Below are 21,999 nucleotides of genomic sequence, written 5' to 3'. Positions count from 1 at the left end.
AGTCTTCAATATGAACCTTAATGGACACTGCCTATCCCATTCAGAATACCATGGCATATCACAAGGTGGAGGTTTTATAATGCTCTGAGTGAGAACAGCAGAACAGTTGCTTCTTGTAGATTTCGGTTCTCCAGAGAGAGTGACACTCTAATCAGCAAAGACATGCACACTTGATATAACCCCTGGGATAGGTGTTAATGATGTGCAGATACTTTGTGCCCAGGTAGCAGAAAATCTGTACTATAAGTCTAAGAGACTGCTACCTACAATCATTTTCTAGCCAAAGAGTCAAAGCAATTCAAGGAAAGATTTTCACCATGAGCACAGAGGACACAAGATTGTGTCTTTGAAAGAACTTTCCATTTTCACCTACCATTCACTGAACAGCCCACACCTACTCTCCCAAAGAAAAGACACAAAGAAGGGCTCTTGCATGTTCTCAGAATGTGACCAGGGCTAGGTTACATCCTGTCCAATTCCTCCCTTGGAATTTTGGTCAAACCCGATTCTTTACCCTGCCAGACACCTGTGCAGTGTGATCCAGGTTTCATCAGCCTTTCCATACTTTTCTGTTTGCAGAGTACACCTGTGGAAGTTTCCTGACCCTACCCTCTGGGCAATTTTCCAGCCCATACTACCCCGGAAGCTATCCTAACAATGCCAAATGTTTGTGGAAAATTTCAGTCCCTGGCATGAACCGTGTGACAGTGGTCTTCACAGATGTGGCGTAAGTGTGTGTGTGTGTGTGTGTGTGTGTGTGTGTGCAGAACAGCTGTTACAGAGAATTGTGGGGTGCTTTGATATTCATGGGGTGAATAGTCAAGTCAACACTTACAACACAGGTTCCATTTTTGATGTGGAACAAGAGTGGCCCATAGAGGTATAATAGGTGCAAAGTCACAGGAATTTGAAAATACTCGGTCTTAAAGTTCTAGGTTGTCATGAATTTGCACTATGGACATGGGGTACCATGTTCCCAATCCTCATTTGGAAGAAGGGGCTGGAAAGTCAGTTTTTCTCACCTTGTTGATCAGCAAGTGACCAGAGTATGGGAATGCATTTGGAGGCCTTACTTAGTGGAAGGGTGGTAGCCTAGGTAGTGACAGTCTTGGGTGCACATCAGGACAGTGCTGCTAATGAGGGTACCTAGTTAGTGAAAAGCTTTCTCCACAGCTCCTTTTTATCCCATGAGGCACCAGGAGCAAGTGCCAGTGCACTTCCACTGAGGTGAATAGGGTCCCAGCTCTTGCTAAGCTGTGTTCCCAGGACCTCTCCTGGTGTCTGTAGTGGCTTTGCAAGTCTCAGTTGTAGAACTACGTATATATTCTAGCAGTGTCCTTGCTAGGACAGTTCGAGAGTATACCTGAAGGGCGTTAGGTTCTATGCACAAGGCTCCTACTGACAGTTGCTGCAGTACAGTAACATTTTATGAAGCCACCTCCCTTTCCAACCTTCCCCGCCCCTCCTGGCAATGTTCTAATTTGTCATGGCTCCATGGTAGCGTTTCTCAGTGAACAGGGGATCAAGTGTTGATCTCAGTGGATGAGAAGCACAAGGGTCAGAGAGTTCTAGTGACATTTCTTGTGGAGATTTTTCTGTTGTTATGTTAGATTTCTATTTAATGTATGGGAGTATTTGTGTGTATATGTATTGTCTGTGAACTGCATGTGAGCCTGGTATCCACAGAGGTCAGAAGAAGGTGTCTAATTCCCTGGATACTGAGGTAAACTCAATTTTGAGCTTCCTTATGGGTTCTGGGAATCAAACCTTGGTCCCCTAAAACATCAGGAAGTGTACTTAACCGCTGAGCTATCTTTCTACCACTTGCCTTGGGTGTACTTCTTCCTTTTTTATATTTATTAGAGATATTTATTTTATCCTGAAGATAATTGGGGACTTTGTGAAAGAATCAATTAGAATGTCCTCAAGTGACTTCCTGGGTCGATGTAAAGGCTTTCAAGGAGAGGTATTATGGATTACATATCTGTGAGCCCCAAAGACAGAATTTTACCAGGCATGCTGGGCATGGGAAGATAGATGAAATCCCTTTGCACTCCATTCCAGAAAGCCAGCTATTCTTTCAAATTATCTACTTAGTCACAGTTATCAAGACAATGGTCCCTGAGATGTGAACCCTCACACCACATTCCAGACATAGAAAAGGGGGAATGTTTCTTCTGTGTCTTCAGGCTTGAAGGAGGCTGCAAATTTGACTATATCCTGGTTTTTGATGGCCCTGAATACAATTCTCCTCTCATTGCTCGAGTTTGTGATGGGTTCAATGGATCTTTCACCTCAACCTGGAACATCATGTCCATAGTCTTCATCACAGATGGCAGTGTATCGAGGAGAGGGTTCCGGGCTGACTACTACTCTACCCCTATCAGCATCAGCACCAGTAAGTTCCCTTGTGAGAATGATTGTCCACTTGGGATCGGGGATGTCACAAAGAACCTTCTGATCCTCAATACTCCTGAGTTTGTGACAAGGGTAATAGAGTGGTACCCTGGGTTCTGTGTTTGCTGAGAGGGACTGTGGCCAGTAAGTCTTGGGTTCTGACTGGCAGAAAGAGAGGCTTGGGTCAGCACTGACTGATGGGATGTACAATGGCTTTACTGTCATCATCAGAGATGAAAAAGGTCACTGGGCCTTGATGTAGGTGTGTGTCTCTGCTAAACTTCTCAGGTACTGGAGTAGAGTCTGTGTTCATGATTATATATCTTTCTAGACCTGTGCCTGATGGCCAGTGTGGCTGAAGATGTCTTAAAAGACATGAATGGTTAAGTGTAAGGATTTGATCTAGACTTGGGGTAGTTACCCATGATTCACTGGACAGCCACAAACTACAGAATCCATCCTGCCAACATATGCAGACACACATCTCCTTGTGAGGTGGGAGCAGAGTGTGGGTCCTCAATGACCCCATGAGTAGCATCTTCCTGGCAGTATGTATGGCCACACCCTTGCTCTGAGGCAGCGGCTGAGTACAACACAGTCTGGTGTGCTCAGTGTCAGGCCAGGCAACTTCTCTTCAAGGCTCTGACATGCCTTCTTTTTCCTCACAGCTCCTCCAACAACATTCCCGACTATAGCTGGTGAGTCCTGATCTCCTTCAACTCCTCTGTTTCCCCATCCCTATTCTGCTCACAGCCAGGGCCAACAGCTACAGAGTGGGTGGGACTCCAGTATTGTCTGCCCCAGACCCTTCAGCCTTCTCCATATGGTACAAAGGCAGCGTGTGTTGAGCCACCACCACCCTCTTCTTGACTCAGTGGGATGTGAGAGTTTCAGCACTTAATCCATTTTGCTAAACATCACTTCCTGTGAAATGATTTCCTACAGATGCCCTTTCCTGTGCAGTTTGTTCAGAAACAATTGCATTTTGCACAAGTTACCCATGGGGTATTGGACAACAGAGGCTGTTTCTGTCAGGTTCCTAAAGTATAGATGCCATAATTGTTTCACCAATTCTGTCAATCATGACAAAATTAGAGCTGCCCAGGCTCTCAGAAATACCTCACTGCCAATCTGATGAACACATGAGAGCGTGGTTAGTCATGTTTTTTACTCAGCTACAGTGCTTCTGCATTCAAAGTTATCTGCTCTAGACCACGAGTCCCTTGACAGAACCTCGATGCAGAAGCCTTTCTTCTAATCTGTCTTTGTTTTCCCCCACATTGCTGGCCTACAACATATTCTTCTTAAGCTAAGTCTGTTTTTAGGACTTAAGCCATGAGTTTAGAAAGAGACAGGTATTATGGGATCTTCTTGAAGTCTGTGGTACAGCAGAGCTCAGAAAGACAAGGAGCAGGAAAGGAATTAGAAACAGGACCTATCTTTCTTGCGTGTACCTCTATAGCGATCTGCTCTACACAAAATTCTTTTATTTGCTCCGCCTCAGAACTTATAAACAGATTTAGTCTGAGCCCTCATGGGCCCAGACTCATGATCAGAACTTGAGGTCTTTAATGTGAGCTGCTGGTGGACACTTCCTGCTCCATTCAGAACACGATGGCATTGCCAGAGGACCTAAGTCTTGAACTTTGTCATTTAAAGCAGAAGAAATATGCACATAGTGCTTCCTGTAGACTTTCTCTGTTCTCTAGAGAGAGTGTCACCCACATTGGCAAACACATGTGCACCTGAAATAGTCCCTGAGATAGGTGTTAATTATGCCAGAAGATCCTTTGTGTCCAGGGTGCAGAAACTTTGCACCAGAAATCTAAGAGATGGGTGCCCACAATCATATGCCATCTGAGGAGACAAAGAGACTCAAGGAAAGCTTTTCACCCTGAGTACAGGGGACACCTGACTGTGGCATTGATGGAACTTACCTAATGACTGGCACTTTATCTCAGGAAATGAATCTTCTTTGGTGCTGAGACTGGTAAACGGAACAAACCGGTGTGAGGGGCGAGTGGAGATCTTGTACAGAGGCTCTTGGGGCACCGTGTGTGACGACAGCTGGGACATCAACGACGCCAATGTGGTTTGCAGACAGCTGGACTGTGGCCCTGCTCTGTCTGCCCCAGGAAATTCTTGGTTTGGTCAGGGCTCAGGGCTCATTGTCCTGGATGATGTGTCTTGCTCTGGGTATGAGACTCACCTGTGGAACTGCCGTCACCCTGGCTGGTTAGTCCATAACTGTCGCCATATTGAGGATGCTGGAGTCATCTGCTCACGTGAGTTGGGTGAAAACCTCTACTGTCTTCTTCCGGGATGAAAACCCCTTCTTATGCTCGGATCCTACCCCTCAATGATTGTGTCTTTTTTATTTACTGAAATTGCCCTATTTCTTTACTGGGAGTGAGTATTACCTCTTTCAACAAGGCTGATTGTGGCAATTGTCACTGGTAACCCTCACCTAAGGAATATCAGTCATTTAGACTTGTAGTTTTGGTAGAAAAACCAAGGATAAAATTGCTGACTTCAGTGTTTCTTCTTCTGTGGTTGATTTCTGTGGGGATAAAGAGAACTGCAGTCTAGAGTCTGAGGAAAATACTGAATCACTGAGCATACACCAGTTCAAAGTGTACTCTGGAAAAACATGGTTTATTTAGACCATATCAATTGCAAAGGTTTTCTGAATAAGGCCTAATGGCTAGCACTGTGAATGTGTGTGTGTACACAAAAAGGTTTTAAGATAAGAGAGGGGTATCTGTATCCTAGAAAGACCTCCTTCCATTTCTCTTCCCCAAGGCCATTTGGTTGAGAATAACCCAACCTTGCACACAGTACCCACACTCTAACTTTAACCCAACCCTAACCATAATCCAACCCTACCCAACCCTAACCCTAAAACACCAACTCTAACCTAACCTTAACCCTAACTCAACCCAAACCCTAAAACCCTAGTCCTAACCCTAACCCTGAGGCCTAGATGGTTCCATGTGAAAATTTGGCCTGAACAGGGTCACTTAACATCTGAATCACTGGACAGTTATGCAATACAAAGTTTAGTCTGTTACCTTGTCCAGACACATTCATCACCTTGAGAAGGACCAGAAGGTGGAATACTAATTGACCTTCTCCAAAAACCTCTTCCTGAGAGTATAGATGGCTATCAGTTCCTACTTTGTGGTAGAGGATGAGCGCGACTTAACAAAAATTCTGCCCAGTGTCACACATCCAGGTTCCAGATTAGTCACCTTCTGATCTAACATGGCTTCTTTCTTTCACAGACCCTGAGCTGCCTTCCTCTCCTACTCCAGGTGAGTCCAGCTGGCCTTTAATTCTCTTGTGTCTCTCTTTCTCTGCTCTGCTCACAATACCAGGCAGTAGCTACAGAGTGGGAAGAGATCTATAGGAATATTACTGCCCTAGAACCTTCTGTGTTTTTCCTAAAGTAGAAAAGGAGCTCACATCATTCTCCTGCCTGGCCCAGTGGAATAAGAATGTTTCAGCACTTAATCTATGTTACTAAGCAGGATCTATTTGGGGCAAAGCATTGTCTTATCCATGGATTGTATGTTGGGGGACAACTGAGAGTTCCCATGATAGCATTAAGGAGAAAATTAAAGTTTCCAGTGGGTCTGGGCCACCATATTATCCCTTGGGCATCCAAGAGTGTGGACTAGAGTATTCCTGGCTCTGTATAAGATGAGTCCTTGTCTCCCAGTCACAGTAACTTCCTGGCCCCTGCATCCCATGTTCCAGTCACATCAGGTTTCTCCACTGATTCATGCTGTCTCATTCTAATCCAACTTTGTTTCTATTTCTAGTTTGGACAAGTCCTTCTTATGGTAAGTATTTTATTTGAAATCTGTGGTGAAACAAAGATAAGAGGAAGGAGAAAGAGAAACATGGGCACACACACACACGGGGGGAGGATTTGGAGATAGAGGACCAGGCACTATGGCCAAGGTATATCTTTCTAGAAGATGAGCTCCATGACTCACTTTATTCAACCAGATCCCATCATCTAATTACTCTATTAAATGGTTAATCTATAAATCTGTTCAAAGCTCTCAGGATTTAGTCACAGTATTGGATTCATGAATTGGCCCCCAAGTCTTTAATAATGACCTTATTGGTGTATGTTTCAAATCTAAACCATAATACTGAGTCTCTGGAAGAGGGTTGCATCATTTGACTCCATGAGCCGGAGAGGTAGAACTAGCTATATAGCCATGTTCCTTGCTTTAGATATCTGCACTCATCAGAGAAAGTCAGCACCTCACCAGAAAATTCAATGATCTTTGGGGAAAACCCAAGGTGGGGGCTAAGAATCCTTTTGCACCCAGAGTCCATGAACCCAGATTCAAGTGGCCTATTTTCTACTATTGTCCGCCAGTCAGTAAAAGCCAGAGTTCATTAGCTTAATCAATGAGCTCTAGGTTCAGTGAAAGATCTTATTTCAAAAACACATATCTGTGCTATCCTCAACTACTGATGAACTTTATATCACACCACACACACACACCTCACACAGTCACTATCATACACTCACACTCACACACAGTCATATACACGATCACATACATACACATTCACACACATATAATCACATACATACTCACATACTCATATATATATACACACACACACACAGAGCTCCCTAGGCTTCAATGAGTGAGCCAGGGCTAAGCTGACTTTTAATGCGTTCCTTAAGCATCTCTCCCCATGCCAGGCGGGTGTGCAGCATGTTCTGGTGGTCATCTGCATTTCCCTCTTCTCTGACAGTAAACTATACTTGTGGAGGTTTCCTGACCCGACTCTCTGGGCAGTTTTCTAGCCCATTCTACCCTGAGAACTATCCTAATAATGCCAGATGTTTGTGGAACATTGAAGTCCCAAACAACTACCGTGTGACTGTGGTCTTCAGAGATGTGCAGTAAGTATAGATACATAGTAGATGTTAGAGAATGTGGGATGCTTGTGAAATTCCTCAGGGTGACAGTCAAGTCGACATTTACAATAGAGGTTACATTTTTGATGTGGAACAAGAGTAGCCCATGGGGGGGGGTGGTAAATCATTGCAAGAGCACAGGAATTTGAAAATACTCTTGCTTAAAGTCCCAGGTTGTCAAGAATTCACTCTGTGGCCTTGGGGTGCCACTTTCCTAAGCCTTGGTCAAAGGAAGGGGCTAGAAAGCCTGCTTTCCTCATCTCTTTGTCATGTTGATCAGGAGGTCACCAGAGCATTTGAGAATACTTAGATTGTTCTCAGCAGGAGGGAGGATCTGTGGCTTGGGTGATGACCCCCTTTCTCTCTGTGAGTCCACAGGAACCAGGGTGCTAGTATTACTGCTGCACATGGCAGAGTCCTCGTCACCCATATGCTCACAAATGGAAGTGTCCTTGAGCAGAGGAGATGTCCCCAAGAGCCCATTAATATATGCATCATTCTAGGAGGCGAGTGGCCCAGATGGCCAAGAAACTGTCAGTATTCTCTAGCACCTCGATAGCAATGTCCAGTGCTTGTGACCTTTTACAAACCACTTTCCCCCATGCAGTGCTCCATGTGACATTGTCAGCATCCTTTGCAGTATGTTTCAAATAATGAACCGGGTTAGGATTTCCATGGCAAAGGCTGCTGAGGTCTGGGCCCTCATGCATTTCTCCTTTGTCTCTCCAGGCTGGAACGGGGCTGCAACTATGATTATATAGAGATTTTTGATGGCCCCCACCACAGTTCGCCTCTCATTGCCCGGGTCTGTGATGGGGCCATGGGCTCTTTCACTTCAACATCCAACTTCATGTCAATTCGCTTCATCACTGATCACAGTATTACTGGAAGAGGGTTCCAGGCTGACTACTACTCAGACTTTGACAGTAACACCACCAGTAAGTTCCCCCTGTTAGAACAAAGATTTGTTAGGGTTGGGGACACCACTGAGCACCTTCTGCTCCTGTATTGTTCTGGGACTGTAACATAAAATGTTACAACAACCATAGTTCCTATGATTGAGCTCATGCATTGCCAATTGAGAGAGACTGTGTGGTGAGTCTTGGGACTCTGGATGTCTAAAAGAGGGCCAAGGGCCAGCATTGGCTGATGAGAGTTCTGTCGCCCTTATTGTGGTTGGCAAAGAATATGAAGGTATAAGATGATGTTCTCAACAAATACTGAGAAGACAGTGCTACAAAGAGTTGTGGGTGACACCAGGCTTGACACTTTGTGACTCTCCCAGAGAATGAATACATTTATTTGGCTTCTGTCTGAAGATGGATAAAGTAGGACACTGTAGTATGGACAGATACTATATTAACCAATATCTACTTTGGTGAAGGGTTAAGCACAGTGATATCTAGTCAGAATCAGGTATCAGTTTTCTCCTTAGCTAAAGTAATTACTTAATGGCATAATCATTATCTTTTTGTACAGTTGCTTTACTCCATGAGAGAATGCTAATTTGACAAAAATATTTTGGATATTTAAAAATCCTATCTCCACATCCACATCAGAAAATCCCACATCTAAGTGCCCTCATTGGGCATTTCTGAGAATGAGAATGAGTGTAACCTTAGGGTACCCTTGGAACCATGTTGATTCTGTTTTGAACATGTATGTCATGGTGGGCCATGTGTGAATGAGCCCTCTCGATGTGTGTTTCTTTAATGGGGGAAAGACTCTCATGAGGGTTGTAGGGTTTGGAATCCTGACTTCGCATGTTCTGTTCTTGTTCTTTAGATCTTCTTTGTCTGTCAAATCATATGCAAGCCAGCGTGAGCAGGAGCTACCTTCAGTCCATGGGTTATTCTGCCAGGGATCTTGTCATTCCTGGTTGGAATATGAGTTACCAGTGTCAGCCCCAGATAACACAGAGGGAGGTCATATTTACAATTCCCTACACAGGCTGTGGCACTACCAAACAGGTAAGCCTAACACTGCCTACTCTACTTCCCATTGAGTGTGCTTTCTTTAGTCAAAAGTGTGTGTGTGTGTGTGTGTGTGTGTGTGTGTGTGTGTGTGTTGGTATGGCTCCGCATGCATATGGAGGTCAAAAGACAACTCATGGGAGTTGGGTTTTTCCTTCTACCATGTGAGTCATGAGAATAGAACTCAGATTGTTAGGTTTATCAGAAAAATCCTTTACTCACTGAGCCATCTCACCAGCCCTGAGCATGATTTATCACAGTGATGGCTGCCATGCTTCTAGAACTCTGGGGATCTACAAGTTATGGCTGGGATGTAATCAGAACATCAGAGGGGAGACAGAAGCTTCTGGTACAGTAGCTATAGCTACTTCTAAATAGGAGGAATGCAGAGGAAGAGAACTGGGAAGCCCAGTAATTTCCACAGCTGTGTCCAGTAGAGGGAGCGCTCACAGGAATCTACCCACACAGCTCCCAGGAGAAGCTTGAGATTTTTCAGAGTCTAGGGTTCTTATGGTTTCCTTTGGGATGTGTCAAAGAAACAAAGGCCCCTAAACCAAAGATACAAATATACTTTATGTACCTAAGATCTACAATAGCCAACAGCTGTCAAATGCATTGCTATGTCTTTGAGGAAGATAATGCCCCACTGAGACTCACACTCACTCTGTTGCCCACAGTTGCCATTTCTTGAGTGGCCAATAGAAGGAGTGGCCAATGCTTTGACATCACACTTTGACATTGTCATCTACAAAATTAACACTGGAGTACTGCTTGTTGACTTACAAAAGCATGTTCCCTGTTTAGTGTTTTGAGGGTTAGAAATGACTAGTCAGGTAGTCACCCATCTTTGTTTGCTTGAGACTTGGCAATTTTAACACAGACTGCTCTGATGTCATTCTGTCAGTGGAAGATGCTGGGATGAGTCCATGTTGGGCTCCCAACATGCTATTTTTATTATTTTAATTCATTATTTTTGAGACAAAGTTTCACCATGCAATTCTTGATGGCTATGTAGACCAGACTGGCTTTGAACTCACAAAGATATGCCTACCTCTGCCTCTTGAGTACTGGGATTAAAAGCTTATACTCCCATGCCTGGCTATGCCCAAATTCTTAACAAGTATTTTTAAATTGTCACCCCCCCCTTTTAGAAATAAGAAGATTGGATTAAGAGAGGTCAGACTCATTGACCAAAGCCATGTAGACCAATAGGACAGGAACAACACCATAAGGCAAAAATCTCAGAAAGATTTTGCTAAGAAAAAGAAGTCAGACACAGAAGAGTTATACAAAAATTTTATGTATATCACTATTAGATGGAAATAGTTCATTCATAATAAATTTAGCAAAAGAGAATAGCTATGAAATAGAAAAAAGGTCTTCATGGGTGGCCTGCTTCTAGGTTGGAGGGTGTGACTTTTAAGGCAGGTTGGAAATGCTTGGTCTTATTATGATGGTATGTTCAGGACAGACAAGTTTAGATGTCCATAATGTACCAAACATACGATAAGCATTTGCCACATGGGCACTATGCGAAGGGCTAAGGAGAGGTCCTTCTTGTTCCTCTGACACACAGTACACACTGAAAGAGAAAGTGGGCACACAGCCAACTGGGTGGGCCTTGGGCCATCCGTATGTCTGTGTGTGAGGATTTGGTCATCAAGATCTCTTGGTGAGATTCTAAACACCCGGGAGAAGTGTTCACAAGAGGCTCTGGGAGGAAGCCTCAAACTCATGGATCAAGACCTGCTTCATCTATAACTGAAAATCTCATGGCTTACAAATTCCACTGTGCCAACCACTAAGGAAGTCACCAGTTGCTCAAAATAGAAAACATTCTATGCTGGTATTACCAAGCCCCTCTCATAAATATCAGACCAGGATGTTGAAAAAGAATAAGCTCAGAACATTCTTCTCTGAGTCCTAAACCATGGAGTCTGAGTTTGGTCAGATACACTACAGGTCAGGGGCTGTCCAGACACCCTCATTCTGCCACGGGCAAGGGCAACAGCTGAAGATTACTATGGCCTCCACTGCCATGAGCCAGAAGATGTAGGAGAGTGAGGGAAAGTTTGATGGTTAAGCTGTCGTCTGTCTTAAGTAATGGCAGCCACAGCGCAGACAGGTGCCTTCTCCGTATGATTCCACAGTAGTCTCACTAGGTGGTCTCCCTCTCTCTCTCTCTCTTTTTTTATTTAAGCAACTTTATTTTAAAAAACAGAGATAAATGTACAGATTTTAAAAGACATTTTTGCATAAAACTATATGAATATATTTTTTGCCCGTATTTGATTTTTTAAAAAGGTTTGATAGTATGCATTGAAATCTTACTAGTTACAATGAGCATGAAGTACATGTAAAACATAACGTAACATGGAAATAGTCAAAATTTTCTTGGTGTGTAAAGATTAAACACAATGATTTTTAAATACCAAGAATTGCTACAAGGCTACATTTTTACCTCTTGAATTATTAAAGGTCTAGGTGTACCACACTCTGAAAGGGTGCTATACACTTATTTTTTTTTTCTAAGAAGGACTGAGGCTTCCACATTTTGGCCTTTTTTTGAGCTTCATATAGTCTGTTTCTTCATATGAGAAACAACTCAACTTCATATGAGTTGTTTCTTGGGTATTCAGAGCTTTCTAGTATCTGATAATTGGCTAGTATCCAATTATCAGTGACTGCACATTATGTTTGTGCTTTTGTGACTGGGTTACCTCGCTCAGGATGATATTCTCTAGGTGATCTCCCTCTCTTTCTAACCCGCATCCTTGCTGACCCTATCTGCTTTTACCTGATAGGCTGACAACGAGACCATCAACTACTCCAACTTCCTCAAAGCGGCTGTTTCAAATGGCATCATCAAAAGGAGAAAGGACCTCCACATCCACGTCAGCTGCAAGATGCTTCAGAACACCTGGGTTAACACCATGTACATCACCAACAACACCGTCGAGATCCAGGAAATCCAGTATGGCAATTTTGACGTGAACATTTCCTTTTATACATCCTCCTCCTTCTTGTATCCAGTGACCAGCAGCCCATACTACGTGGATCTGGACCAGAATTTGTACCTCCAGGCCGAAGTCCTCCACTCTGATGCCTCTTTGGCTCTGTTTGTGGACACCTGTGTGGCTTCTCCACATCCCAATGACTTCACCTCTTTGACATATGATCTCATCCGGAGTGGGTAAGGACTGTGTGGGAAAGAGGAAAATGTTTGCTTTATAGTTCACACATGAGTATTCAAAAAGCTCAGGGAATGAAGATTTTTGGCTAACTGAACTTCCCAATGGGTTCAGGCTTAGATAGTTTTCTACCCATAGCTTTTGCCTTTGAAGAGCCCTCACAGTTTCCTGGTGTCACATTTCTGACTAAGGGGACGGTTAACTAGGCTCCATCTCCTGTTAACAAGTGGGAAGAGAGGAACGACTTATCAATGGTTATTCAACTAGTTGGCTATAAACTGGGGTTAGGTCTCCAGTCATCGAACTCTAGTTTTAGGTTTAAAAATGTGAGCATGCCATGGGAAAAATCACTGATTTGAGAGCAGACCCAAATTAAAATACATAAATCTCTGGGTCAGTTTCTGCAGCCCAAATTAACTGGAGATGGTGGTAAGAAGTAGATGTTAGGAAGGTTAAATGAGAAAGAATAATGGGCCCCAAGATCACATCATTCTCATAATCTCTCTAGTGGCCTAGAGGGTTACTGTAGCAAAGGTGAATATGGTCCTCACATCCTCCATCCATTAGGAATGCGGGTTCTCAGTCGTGGCTCAGGACACGTGGAGGTTGTATCATTAGAGACCAGGTTGGCTGCACTGATTTCCTCGGCTCTACCCTCTTCTCTCTGGAGAAGGCTCTTTGGGAAGGTGTGATGCTTCTGCTCTCTTGGAGGAGGCCTGATGTGTTGGGTGTACAAGTCCAGCCCCCACTGTGTAATCTCTGCTGGTGGGCATGATACTTCTTGGCTTGTAGTATGACCCTTGGCACCTCAGCACCATTGTTTCTCATGGGACTGCTGATAGGAATTATGGCTGTTGGCTTAAATCTCACACCACCATGAGATACCGAAGAAGACAGCCTCACTTCCTAGGAACTATCTGCATATGAATATCAGTTCAGTAAACAGAGACTGAGAATCATCTTGTCCAATCTATCTAGTTGTTCCTATTTGAATCTGCCCTGTTGGAGGCAGCAACACAGGAGAACACTTACCTAGACCCCTCTTGCTCTAAGTAGTTTCTGGATGGCTATAGAATGACTGAAGTAGGTGCAAACCAATGGGAGACTAGTTCTTCTCTGTCAAAGGTTCTTTCTTGACTCTGGTGACATTTTGTCACACTTGTGTCCATGCCATCTTTAATGCCAACCCAGCCGGTAGCATAGGGACTCACTAACTACTGCTGGTCCTCAATTACACCATTTGCATAGGCCCATGAGAGTAAACTTCCTGGTGGTCCTGTACCATGAAGTTCTGGTCTTTGCAGAGTTCCCTCACCCTCCCCTCCCCTCCTACTTCAGATCTTTCAAATGCCCCTGCTCTGAACAAACCTCCGGCTATCCTTTCTCTTTTACGTGGATGGGGCTGTAGGCATTACAGGGCAGTTGAGTTGAAGGTAGAAACAGGAAGGAAGCTCTGGGAAGGAGGAGGAAGAAGTAAAGTTGACATGGAACCAATCCTCTGGGAGAGCCAGGCTGCCCTGGGGTAGTCCACCTATGAGGCATTCTTATCCGGATGCCCCGGGGCCCATTTTTTTTGCTTCTCTTTCAGTACATCCCTTCAGCCTCGGGATTATAAGCCTTACATGTTTGACCCCCGGAGATAGCCTCATCTGCTTCTCAGTGGAATTCCTTACGTAGATTGGCTGGATGGTTTTCTTCTATTACCAGCAGGCTCCTGAGGGAAGAGGAAGTACTGGATACTGGAGTAGGGTCTTAGCGAGAACTCACCATTACAGAGGTGTTGCATAGGGGCAGGTCTGGTGAGGGGCTCAGCTGAGAGGTCCTAGGAGATGGGGCACAGGAAACAGACGATGTTCACTTTATATTTGGATGTCACCTTTCAAGTGACAAGGAAAGGGAAAAAGAGGCCATTTCTTTTCCTGTCCTACCTCTAGTCTTCTCTTGGATTCTAAACTTGAGCCTTCTCTACTTTCCTCATTACTCCAGTCCACTGAACTCATCCTCATGGTGGGTGATTTGCTCTGTAAACATGCTGGTGAGGTCCAAGAGCCACTAGGACTTATGTGCACACCTCACAATGAGTGTGTGAAAGCACTGGAGACCCAGGCAGCCAGGTTGACTGTGGAGTGCAGGGGGATTACGGTGAGTCCGTGCTTCAGCAAGCTAACACATTTCTTTCCTTTCTTCCAGATGTGTACGAGATGAAACCTACCAATCCTATTCCTCGCCCTCGCCACGCATCTCCCGCTTTAAGTTCAGCTCTTTCCACTTCCTGAACCGCTTCCCCTCAGTGTACCTGCAGTGTAAACTGGTGGTGTGTCGAGCGTATGATGTCTCCTCACGGTGCCACAGAGGCTGCGTAGTGAGGTCCAAGAGGGATGTAGGCTCCTACCAAGAAAAAGTAGATGTTGTCCTAGGGCCTATCCAGTTGCAATCCCCTAGTAAAGAAAAGAGGAGCCTCGGTAGGTGGTTACGCCCAGATCCTATGTTCCAATGGGGTCCATGATTCTGGGGGAGAAGGGAATCTGGGATGCTTTTGTCTATGCTATGGGCCAATCCAAACTACACACACATTGATAAATTTTACCTGGTTGCTGTCTTCCCCTAAGACTTAAGGTCACATGTAGGTGGTAGGCAAATGATTTCTGACCTGGAAGGCTTCATTCTTTGGGTTTGGAGCTCCCAGAATCCTCAGGTATAAGGTGAGAGTGTTAATGTCTCTTTGGACTGTCAAGGGCTTGCTAAAGCAGTGTTCCTTAAATTGCCTTGGCCCTTCTCTGGTGAAAGTCACTGGATGTTTGATGAATGTTCTATAATTTTTGTTAACATAATTAATGGTAATATTATGCTGCACCATAATGGTGACAGGTGTTTTGAATTAACCAACTAGGTAGGATGTGGGAATGTAAGCAGCATGGATTTTAACTGCTGGAGGTTGGGGGTTCTAGGTCTAAAGAGGCCATTTTGCTTTCCACCTAGACCAGGTGGTAGGTGTGATTTCTGCTGTGTTGTTTTGTTGTGGGTATTTACTAGGAAATGTCTACAGTAGGACTTCTAGGATCTCGGGCCCAGGCTAGGGCTAGATTTACCTATCTGCTAGGTAGGGAGATACAATGGCCAGGGTGACAGGGGTAGATGTGGATTTTTTATGTTGTCACAAACCCACCCCTAGGTTGGGGCAGCAGCATCACCCTGTGGGAGCCATCTGTAATAGCTTCCTGTCCTCATGCCTCCTAGTAGCCCTGTCCCACACTTGGTTCCAAACTCTCCCATTCATCCGTTAAATAGTTAGCAAAGGCCCACTGCGTGGCATGTGCCAGGAAGCAAACAAACAGGCAGACTTGTGTGCGGTTCTTCCGTGCCGGACAGGATTATGTAAGAAAGGACAGTGGGCAAAGTCAGGAGCCAGGTGACACCACAGTGGCTTGGGTCCTAAATTCCTTTGGCCTAGGACTCTTATCACCATTTCCCAACTGGCTTAAATGCCACAACTCTCTCCCTTCCCACTCATCTACAGACCCAGAACTGTTCTTCCAAAGCCCAGACATGAGTTTCCATTACAACCCTCCCCAACTCTCCAGGCTGGCAAGACAGCAGGGAGTAAGTCTCTCTAGACTGACACTCAGATGCTCTGGAATGCGGGTAGCCTCAGTTTCCCCTTCTCTCGTCCCCACTGGAAAGTTCTGACAAGGGCCACCCTGTTCCTGTCTCTTCAAGGTGCCCTTCTCTGGCTTTTCCCACCCTATCATCTTGCTCTCTGTTCTTCCTCAGACTTGGCAGTGGAGGATGTGGAGAAGCCAGCCAGCTCCCAGGCAGTCTACCCCACAGCAGCCATCTTTGGTGGAATCTTCCTGGCCATGGTCCTAACTGTGGCAGCCTTCACACTGGGAAGGAGGACACACATTGCCCACGGCCAGCCTCCAAGTACTAAGATGTGAAGCAAAGCAACCCAGACATTGGCTCCACGTGCATAGATTCCCAGAAAATATGGAAGACATGAGTGTCCAACGTCTGGCACCCATATACACGGTGACTAGGCTTCAGCTTCCCTTATCACAAGTGCGTGGCCAAGCATAATGAAATGGAAAAGAAGAAAAATGGGGGTCAAGTTTTCCCAGGATCACAGACCAAAGGCTGGGAAGAATGCCTTAGGAGAATGAGACCAGTGTCTAAAATCACAGGCAACTGTGAGCCAAACACTGGTGGCAGCTGTGCTTTCTCTAGCTAGAATTTCCCTTTACCCTTTGTATAGTTGACTTTCTTGAACTGTAGTGCCAATATCAGCCTTTCCTTACAACATTGCAAAATAAATATAAAGAATCTTTTTCAAGGCAAGTGTCTTCTTGGTCATTGTGTGTACAGGCCTACCCACATACTGGATTCCCTCAAGTCAGGCAGACAGCTTTGGTGACATGGCCAGAGAAATGGTAAAGGGGCAAGGGACTCTGCTTTGTGGCTTCTGGAACCTTCAAGAGAATAATCACCTCCATTCTTCCAAAACTCTTCATCTTTCTGTTCATGACACACACACACACACACACACACACACACACACACACACACACACACACACACACATGTTCAGAGCTATGGGCTGGGAAGGGCCAGAGGAGGGTACCCGTGCCTAGGACAGGAGTCCTGTTTGTATGAAATCTCCATGGAGAAATGTGACGAATGATCATAGAAGATAAATGTAGCTAGGTACCCAGGCTGGCAGACCCCAGCCTCTAGGTACTGTGCTGTCACTGCCAACACAGACCCCAGCAGTCAGCTGCTAGGATGATCCTAATTATGAACTTGTTGCTAGAGTTAGGTGAGACCCCTTAGGACAAAGGGCCAGAGAAGTTCAGCTGCCAGCTCTGACAAGAGATGACCGAGAACTGCCCATCACCAATCTCGATGAGACTTCATCTTCTATGAGACAGCTCATGGGACGGACACACACACACACACACACACACACACACACACACACACACACACACACAGACTGGAGTGAGGGTGCCCTTTCAGCATGCAGAGGAGTTAGGAGGCCAGGGCATATATTTTCTGGCCTTCTTTACCCATATTCATGTCCCAGGCTGGGGACATCAAGGAGTGTCCTGATGGGTTACTCTGTGTGGGCTAGCCTGGAAATGTACACCTACATGCATTCTACAGTGAAATGTAGACCCAGCCTGTGGCTAGATCTGAGCAGATGTGGACCTGCTTAGAGATCAGTGGCTCTATGTTGGGCAACACCCTCAAATGAACGACAGGCACACTGTGGGTAGAAGCACAGGATAGGGCAGGTCTGTTTCTCTTGCCTCTGTTTTGCTTGCTTTCCAGTCCCTTCCAAGCAGACAAGGTTCCCTATCCCAGTGGTGGAGACAAGAGGGCGCTACAGCTCAACATTAGTGCCATTTTGTTACTGTGCCTCCCTCCCCTTCTCCCTCTCCTTCCTTCTTAGATGAATGATGTGCATATAGCTACATCCCCCTCCCCATCCCCCTCAGAGTATCTTCCTTGACAGGTCTCCACTTTACGGAGGTAGGATTTTATGCTGAACCTGGAGCTCACCAATCTGCTGGTCTAGAGCACCAGCTTGCCTTGTCTTCACCTTCTCGAGTGCTGATTTTAGAGGCAGCTGCCATGTCCCCGCTAAAGATGCCTCTTTCTCCCTTTAGCCTTACAGCCATGTCTGTGAATCTCGACCCACCCCTAGACTCCCCAGGTGGGCAGACTCCAGGAGGGAAGCCCCCACTGGTATAACGGGTACACCCTAACTTGGAGTGTTCCTCCACACCCTCAAAGTCACACATTTCTTCCCAGAAACTCTCCCTGCCACCTGGAATCAAGGGCTGTGGCCCCTGTTGTGGCCCACTCATCAACCACTTGTATGAGAACCTCTCCCTTCCTCTGAGACTTATAAGAGGGGACAGCTAGTCTACATCATGGGGCAGAACCCTGTGGGCTGGTTTGGGTTTCTGTTAGCTGAACTTAAGCCACAGTTGTCTTGGAAGAGAGAACTCTAATTGAGAAAATACCTGTATCAAACACAAAGCATTTCTTTACTGATTACTGATGTGGGAGAACCCAGCCTACTGTAGGTTGTACAACCCCTGGGCAGGTGGCCCTAGGCTGTATAAGAAAGCAGGCTGAGCAAGACATGGGGAACAAGTCAGTAAGTAGTGTTCTTTCATGGCCTCTACTTTGATTCCTGCCTTCAGGATCCTGCCTCAGTTTCTCTAGATGGTAGACTCTAACCTATGAGCCAGATAAACCCTCTCCTCCTCAAGTTACTCTTGGTTCATGGTGCTTACCAGAGCAACAGAGAAGCAATCCAAAACACTCTTTTAAGATCTCCTGACATCTTGTTGGTCTCTTCGTAAGCCCCTGACGTTAATAATTTCCCCAATGAATCTCTTATTCAAAGTGATAGTCTACCTCAGTGTTCTCTGAATCTCAAACATGAGACATTTCACTTACTATTCTTGTTCCTCTGACAAGTGCTGACCAACAAGGGGCTTGTTTTGTTCACTGCTGCAAGGGATTCAGTGAATCGTGGTGTGGAGACAGCCGGAGGAGCGACAGCCTGCGCTGCTGGCTCCCAGACCAGGAAGCAGAGAACAGACCCAGAAGAGGGGCTAGCCATAACCTTCAAGGGTGTGCTGGCTAATTTTATATCAACTTAACACAGGTGAAAGGCATCTGAGAGGAGGGAGCCTTAGTTGAGAACGTGCCTCCATAAAGGTCTGCCAGCCTGCAAGGCATTTTCTTAATTAGTGATTGATGTGGGAGGGTCCCATCCATTGTAGGTGTGGCTACCCCTGGGCCGATGGTCCAGGGTTTTATAAGAAAGCAGGATGAGTATGCCACGAGGAGCAAGCCAGTAAGTAGCACCTCTCCATGGCCTTGGCATCAGCTCCTGCCCTCAGGTTCCTGCCCTGCTTGAGTTTCTGCCTTGACTTCCTTAGATAGTAAACTGTAATGTGGAAGCATAAGCGTCATAAACCTTTTCATTCCTAACCTACTTTGGCCATGGTGTGTTTCCTCACAGCAATAGTAAAGCTAACTAGACAAAGGGCATGCCCCAGTCCCCAGTAACCCACTCCCTCCAGCCTGGCCCTATGACACCATCAGTGGAGGAGCCACGTGAGTCAGAGGGGAACGCTTCAGACTCAGTTTTTAATAGTTACCACATTACTTTTATGGGAGAAAATAAGAGCTAGGAATGTCCTATTCTACCATCTGGCGTGTAATTGTCCCCTACTCTTAACTGACAAATTTTTCAGCAGAAATATAGATGGGATTTGTGTTAACCTTGAGAACAGGAGTAAGAGGTCTGTATATTCTCACACTCACATATATGCAGGATCCGTGGAGATAGAAAGGGCAGTGTGGAAAACAGATTGTTTTTTTTTTTTCACACTGAGAGAAATAATTTCTAAGGTTGTGACATTTACCTTTGGATAGCTATGTGCAAGGTGCTCATTAAGACAGAAATGTAAGTGGCTAATACTTTTCTGTGCATTAGGAGCCTTTGGACACCATCACAGCTCTTAAGAACAGGACAGCTTTATAACTCTTGAAAGGCAATATCTCTCCTCTTTGAAAGCATTTCAGGTTCAAAGAGGGGAAATTTCCCCTCTAGGCAGGGAAGGGTACCTCACACTCTCCACAGAATATCAAAAATAACTGAAACAACCCTTAATAGGCCGCGAGTTGGATTGTTAGGAGCTGCGACAGAAAAGGCTTTCTCAGTAATAGCTGATTTAAAAGCTAAAAGTGGTGTCCCTTGCCAGGAAGAGAATTTACCAAATGATAAGTAACGGGCTTATTTGAAGTTGAAGGACCAGCCAGGGATGGGAGTGGATTTATACACATGCACTGCATCAACTTCTCTTCATGTTGCAATTAACATAAACAACTAAGGGGAAGTAGATATCAGGATATCGATTAATCTTCATAGGGTTGTGGATATTTCCACTGAGGACCAAGTCTTTAGGGCTTCAGGGTCGACATCACTTGGGTTTCTTTTTGTACTCAGGATTAGCAATAATTACTCAGAATAGCATCATGATCCTTTGTTGCAATGGATAACAGCATTGTAGGTGCAGTTGTTAAGATATGGTTCATTGATTCGGGCTGTGTTTTGGTCTTCCATGGTTGGATTTTTGAAAGCCAAGGTGGTGGAGTTCAAAGTCAGGGAAGACAATGGGAATGCTTCTGAGTAACTCCTAAGGATGGGTATTCTTGAAGTAGACTATTTGGCATATTTCCCTCTGATCTTGTTACTTTTTTGGATGAGATTTTTGGCATCTGGGGCTGTTTTGGAGATTCTAGTAAAGCACAATGAGGTGAGTATGAATCTCCCTCCATATCTAACTGTTTGTCTGCCTGTCTATCAACTATCGGTCTGTCATCTGTCTGTCTGTCTGTTTATCATCTATCTATCTATCTGTCTGTCATTTGTCTATCATTTATCTAGCTGTCATCTGTCTGTCTGTCTGTCTATAATCTATCTGTCTGTCTGTCATCTGTCTATATGTCTGCCTGTCTGTCTATCATCTATCTATCTATCTATCTATCTATCTATCTATCTATCATCTATCATCTATTCTATCTATCTGTCTGTCTGCCTGCCTGCCTGTCTGTCTATCATTTATCTGTCTGCCATCTGCCTGTCTGTCTATCATGTATTTACCATCTATCCTATCTGTCTGCCTGCATGCCTATCTACCTACAGACTAAATATATTTTATCAGAGAGACATGTAAAGTGCTTCCTAACCATTTGCCCAAGCTATTAGCATCTCCCAGAGAGAATGAGCTGAGAAAGTCTTCCCAACCTGGGAGCACCAGCAGTAGCCGGCTGTGTTCGTCTGACTCTCTAAGAGGTGGGCACTTTATGTATTTAATGGCAGGTCTTAGAAAGCCAGTCTCTGATGGGTTTAAAGAAGAACCAGGATCGACTTCTAAAATGGCACACAAAGGTGGCAGGCTGACAGCAGTTAGATGCCCTGGAATTTTCCCATGCCCCACGCTTGCTCTCCCTGCTCTAAGAGCTGACCTCCTTCTTGGTGGGCAGCAGTTGGGGGGCAGCTCTTCTCACTTCACTTTGACTCGTTCCAGTGTCTGTCATGTTCGTGTCTGCAGCAGTCACCGAGGCAGATGCTGAGGCCCATCTGCATCACTTATACCTTATCTCATGGTTCTCAGGTTGTTTCCAAGCAGGGCTTGGATCGTTTCCTCCTGGGGACACTGGCTAGTGGGTTAGGGGTGGACGTACCTGGAGTTCTCTGTTATACTAGAGGGAAAGCATGCAGAGGAGTCTACTTACAACATCCCTGTCAGCCCTTCCACTCATCTTTGTAGGATGAAGGTCAGAGCACTGGGGAGGGGAGTGAGGCAGCCTTGGGTCAGCACAGGCTGACACCAGATGGGTGGTGTGAATGCTGTGGGCCGGTTCGGACAGATAGACTGTCTCAAGTTTCGTAGGGAAGCAG

The 21,999-nt window shown here is 45.2% G+C and overlaps 1 protein-coding gene across 1 annotated transcript in view; it reads left to right on the top strand.

Annotated features, from left to right (window-relative positions):
- Nucleotides 1-16,450, top strand: part of LOC308417648 (scavenger receptor cysteine-rich domain-containing protein DMBT1-like) — a gene marked incomplete at both ends in the record, with an annotated part of 58,754 nt that extends 42,304 nt beyond the window's left edge. Inside the window, 8 exon segments of the mRNA XM_080912994.1 lie at nucleotides 4,297-4,320; nucleotides 4,323-4,686; nucleotides 7,130-7,333; nucleotides 8,078-8,286; nucleotides 9,134-9,318; nucleotides 12,126-12,514; nucleotides 14,703-14,974; nucleotides 16,284-16,450. Coding sequence (XP_080769120.1) covers nucleotides 4,297-4,320; nucleotides 4,323-4,686; nucleotides 7,130-7,333; nucleotides 8,078-8,286; nucleotides 9,134-9,318; nucleotides 12,126-12,514; nucleotides 14,703-14,974; nucleotides 16,284-16,450 — 1,814 coding nt within the window.
- Between the last annotated feature and the right edge of the window lie 5,549 nt (nucleotides 16,451-21,999).

This window comes from Micromys minutus (assembly GCF_963924665.1).
Source record: "Micromys minutus genome assembly, chromosome: 2".
NCBI classification, from domain to species: Eukaryota; Metazoa; Chordata; class Mammalia; order Rodentia; family Muridae; genus Micromys; species Micromys minutus.
The sequence above is the reverse complement of the archived record's forward strand: the minus strand, read 5'-3'. Positions and strand labels throughout refer to the sequence as shown.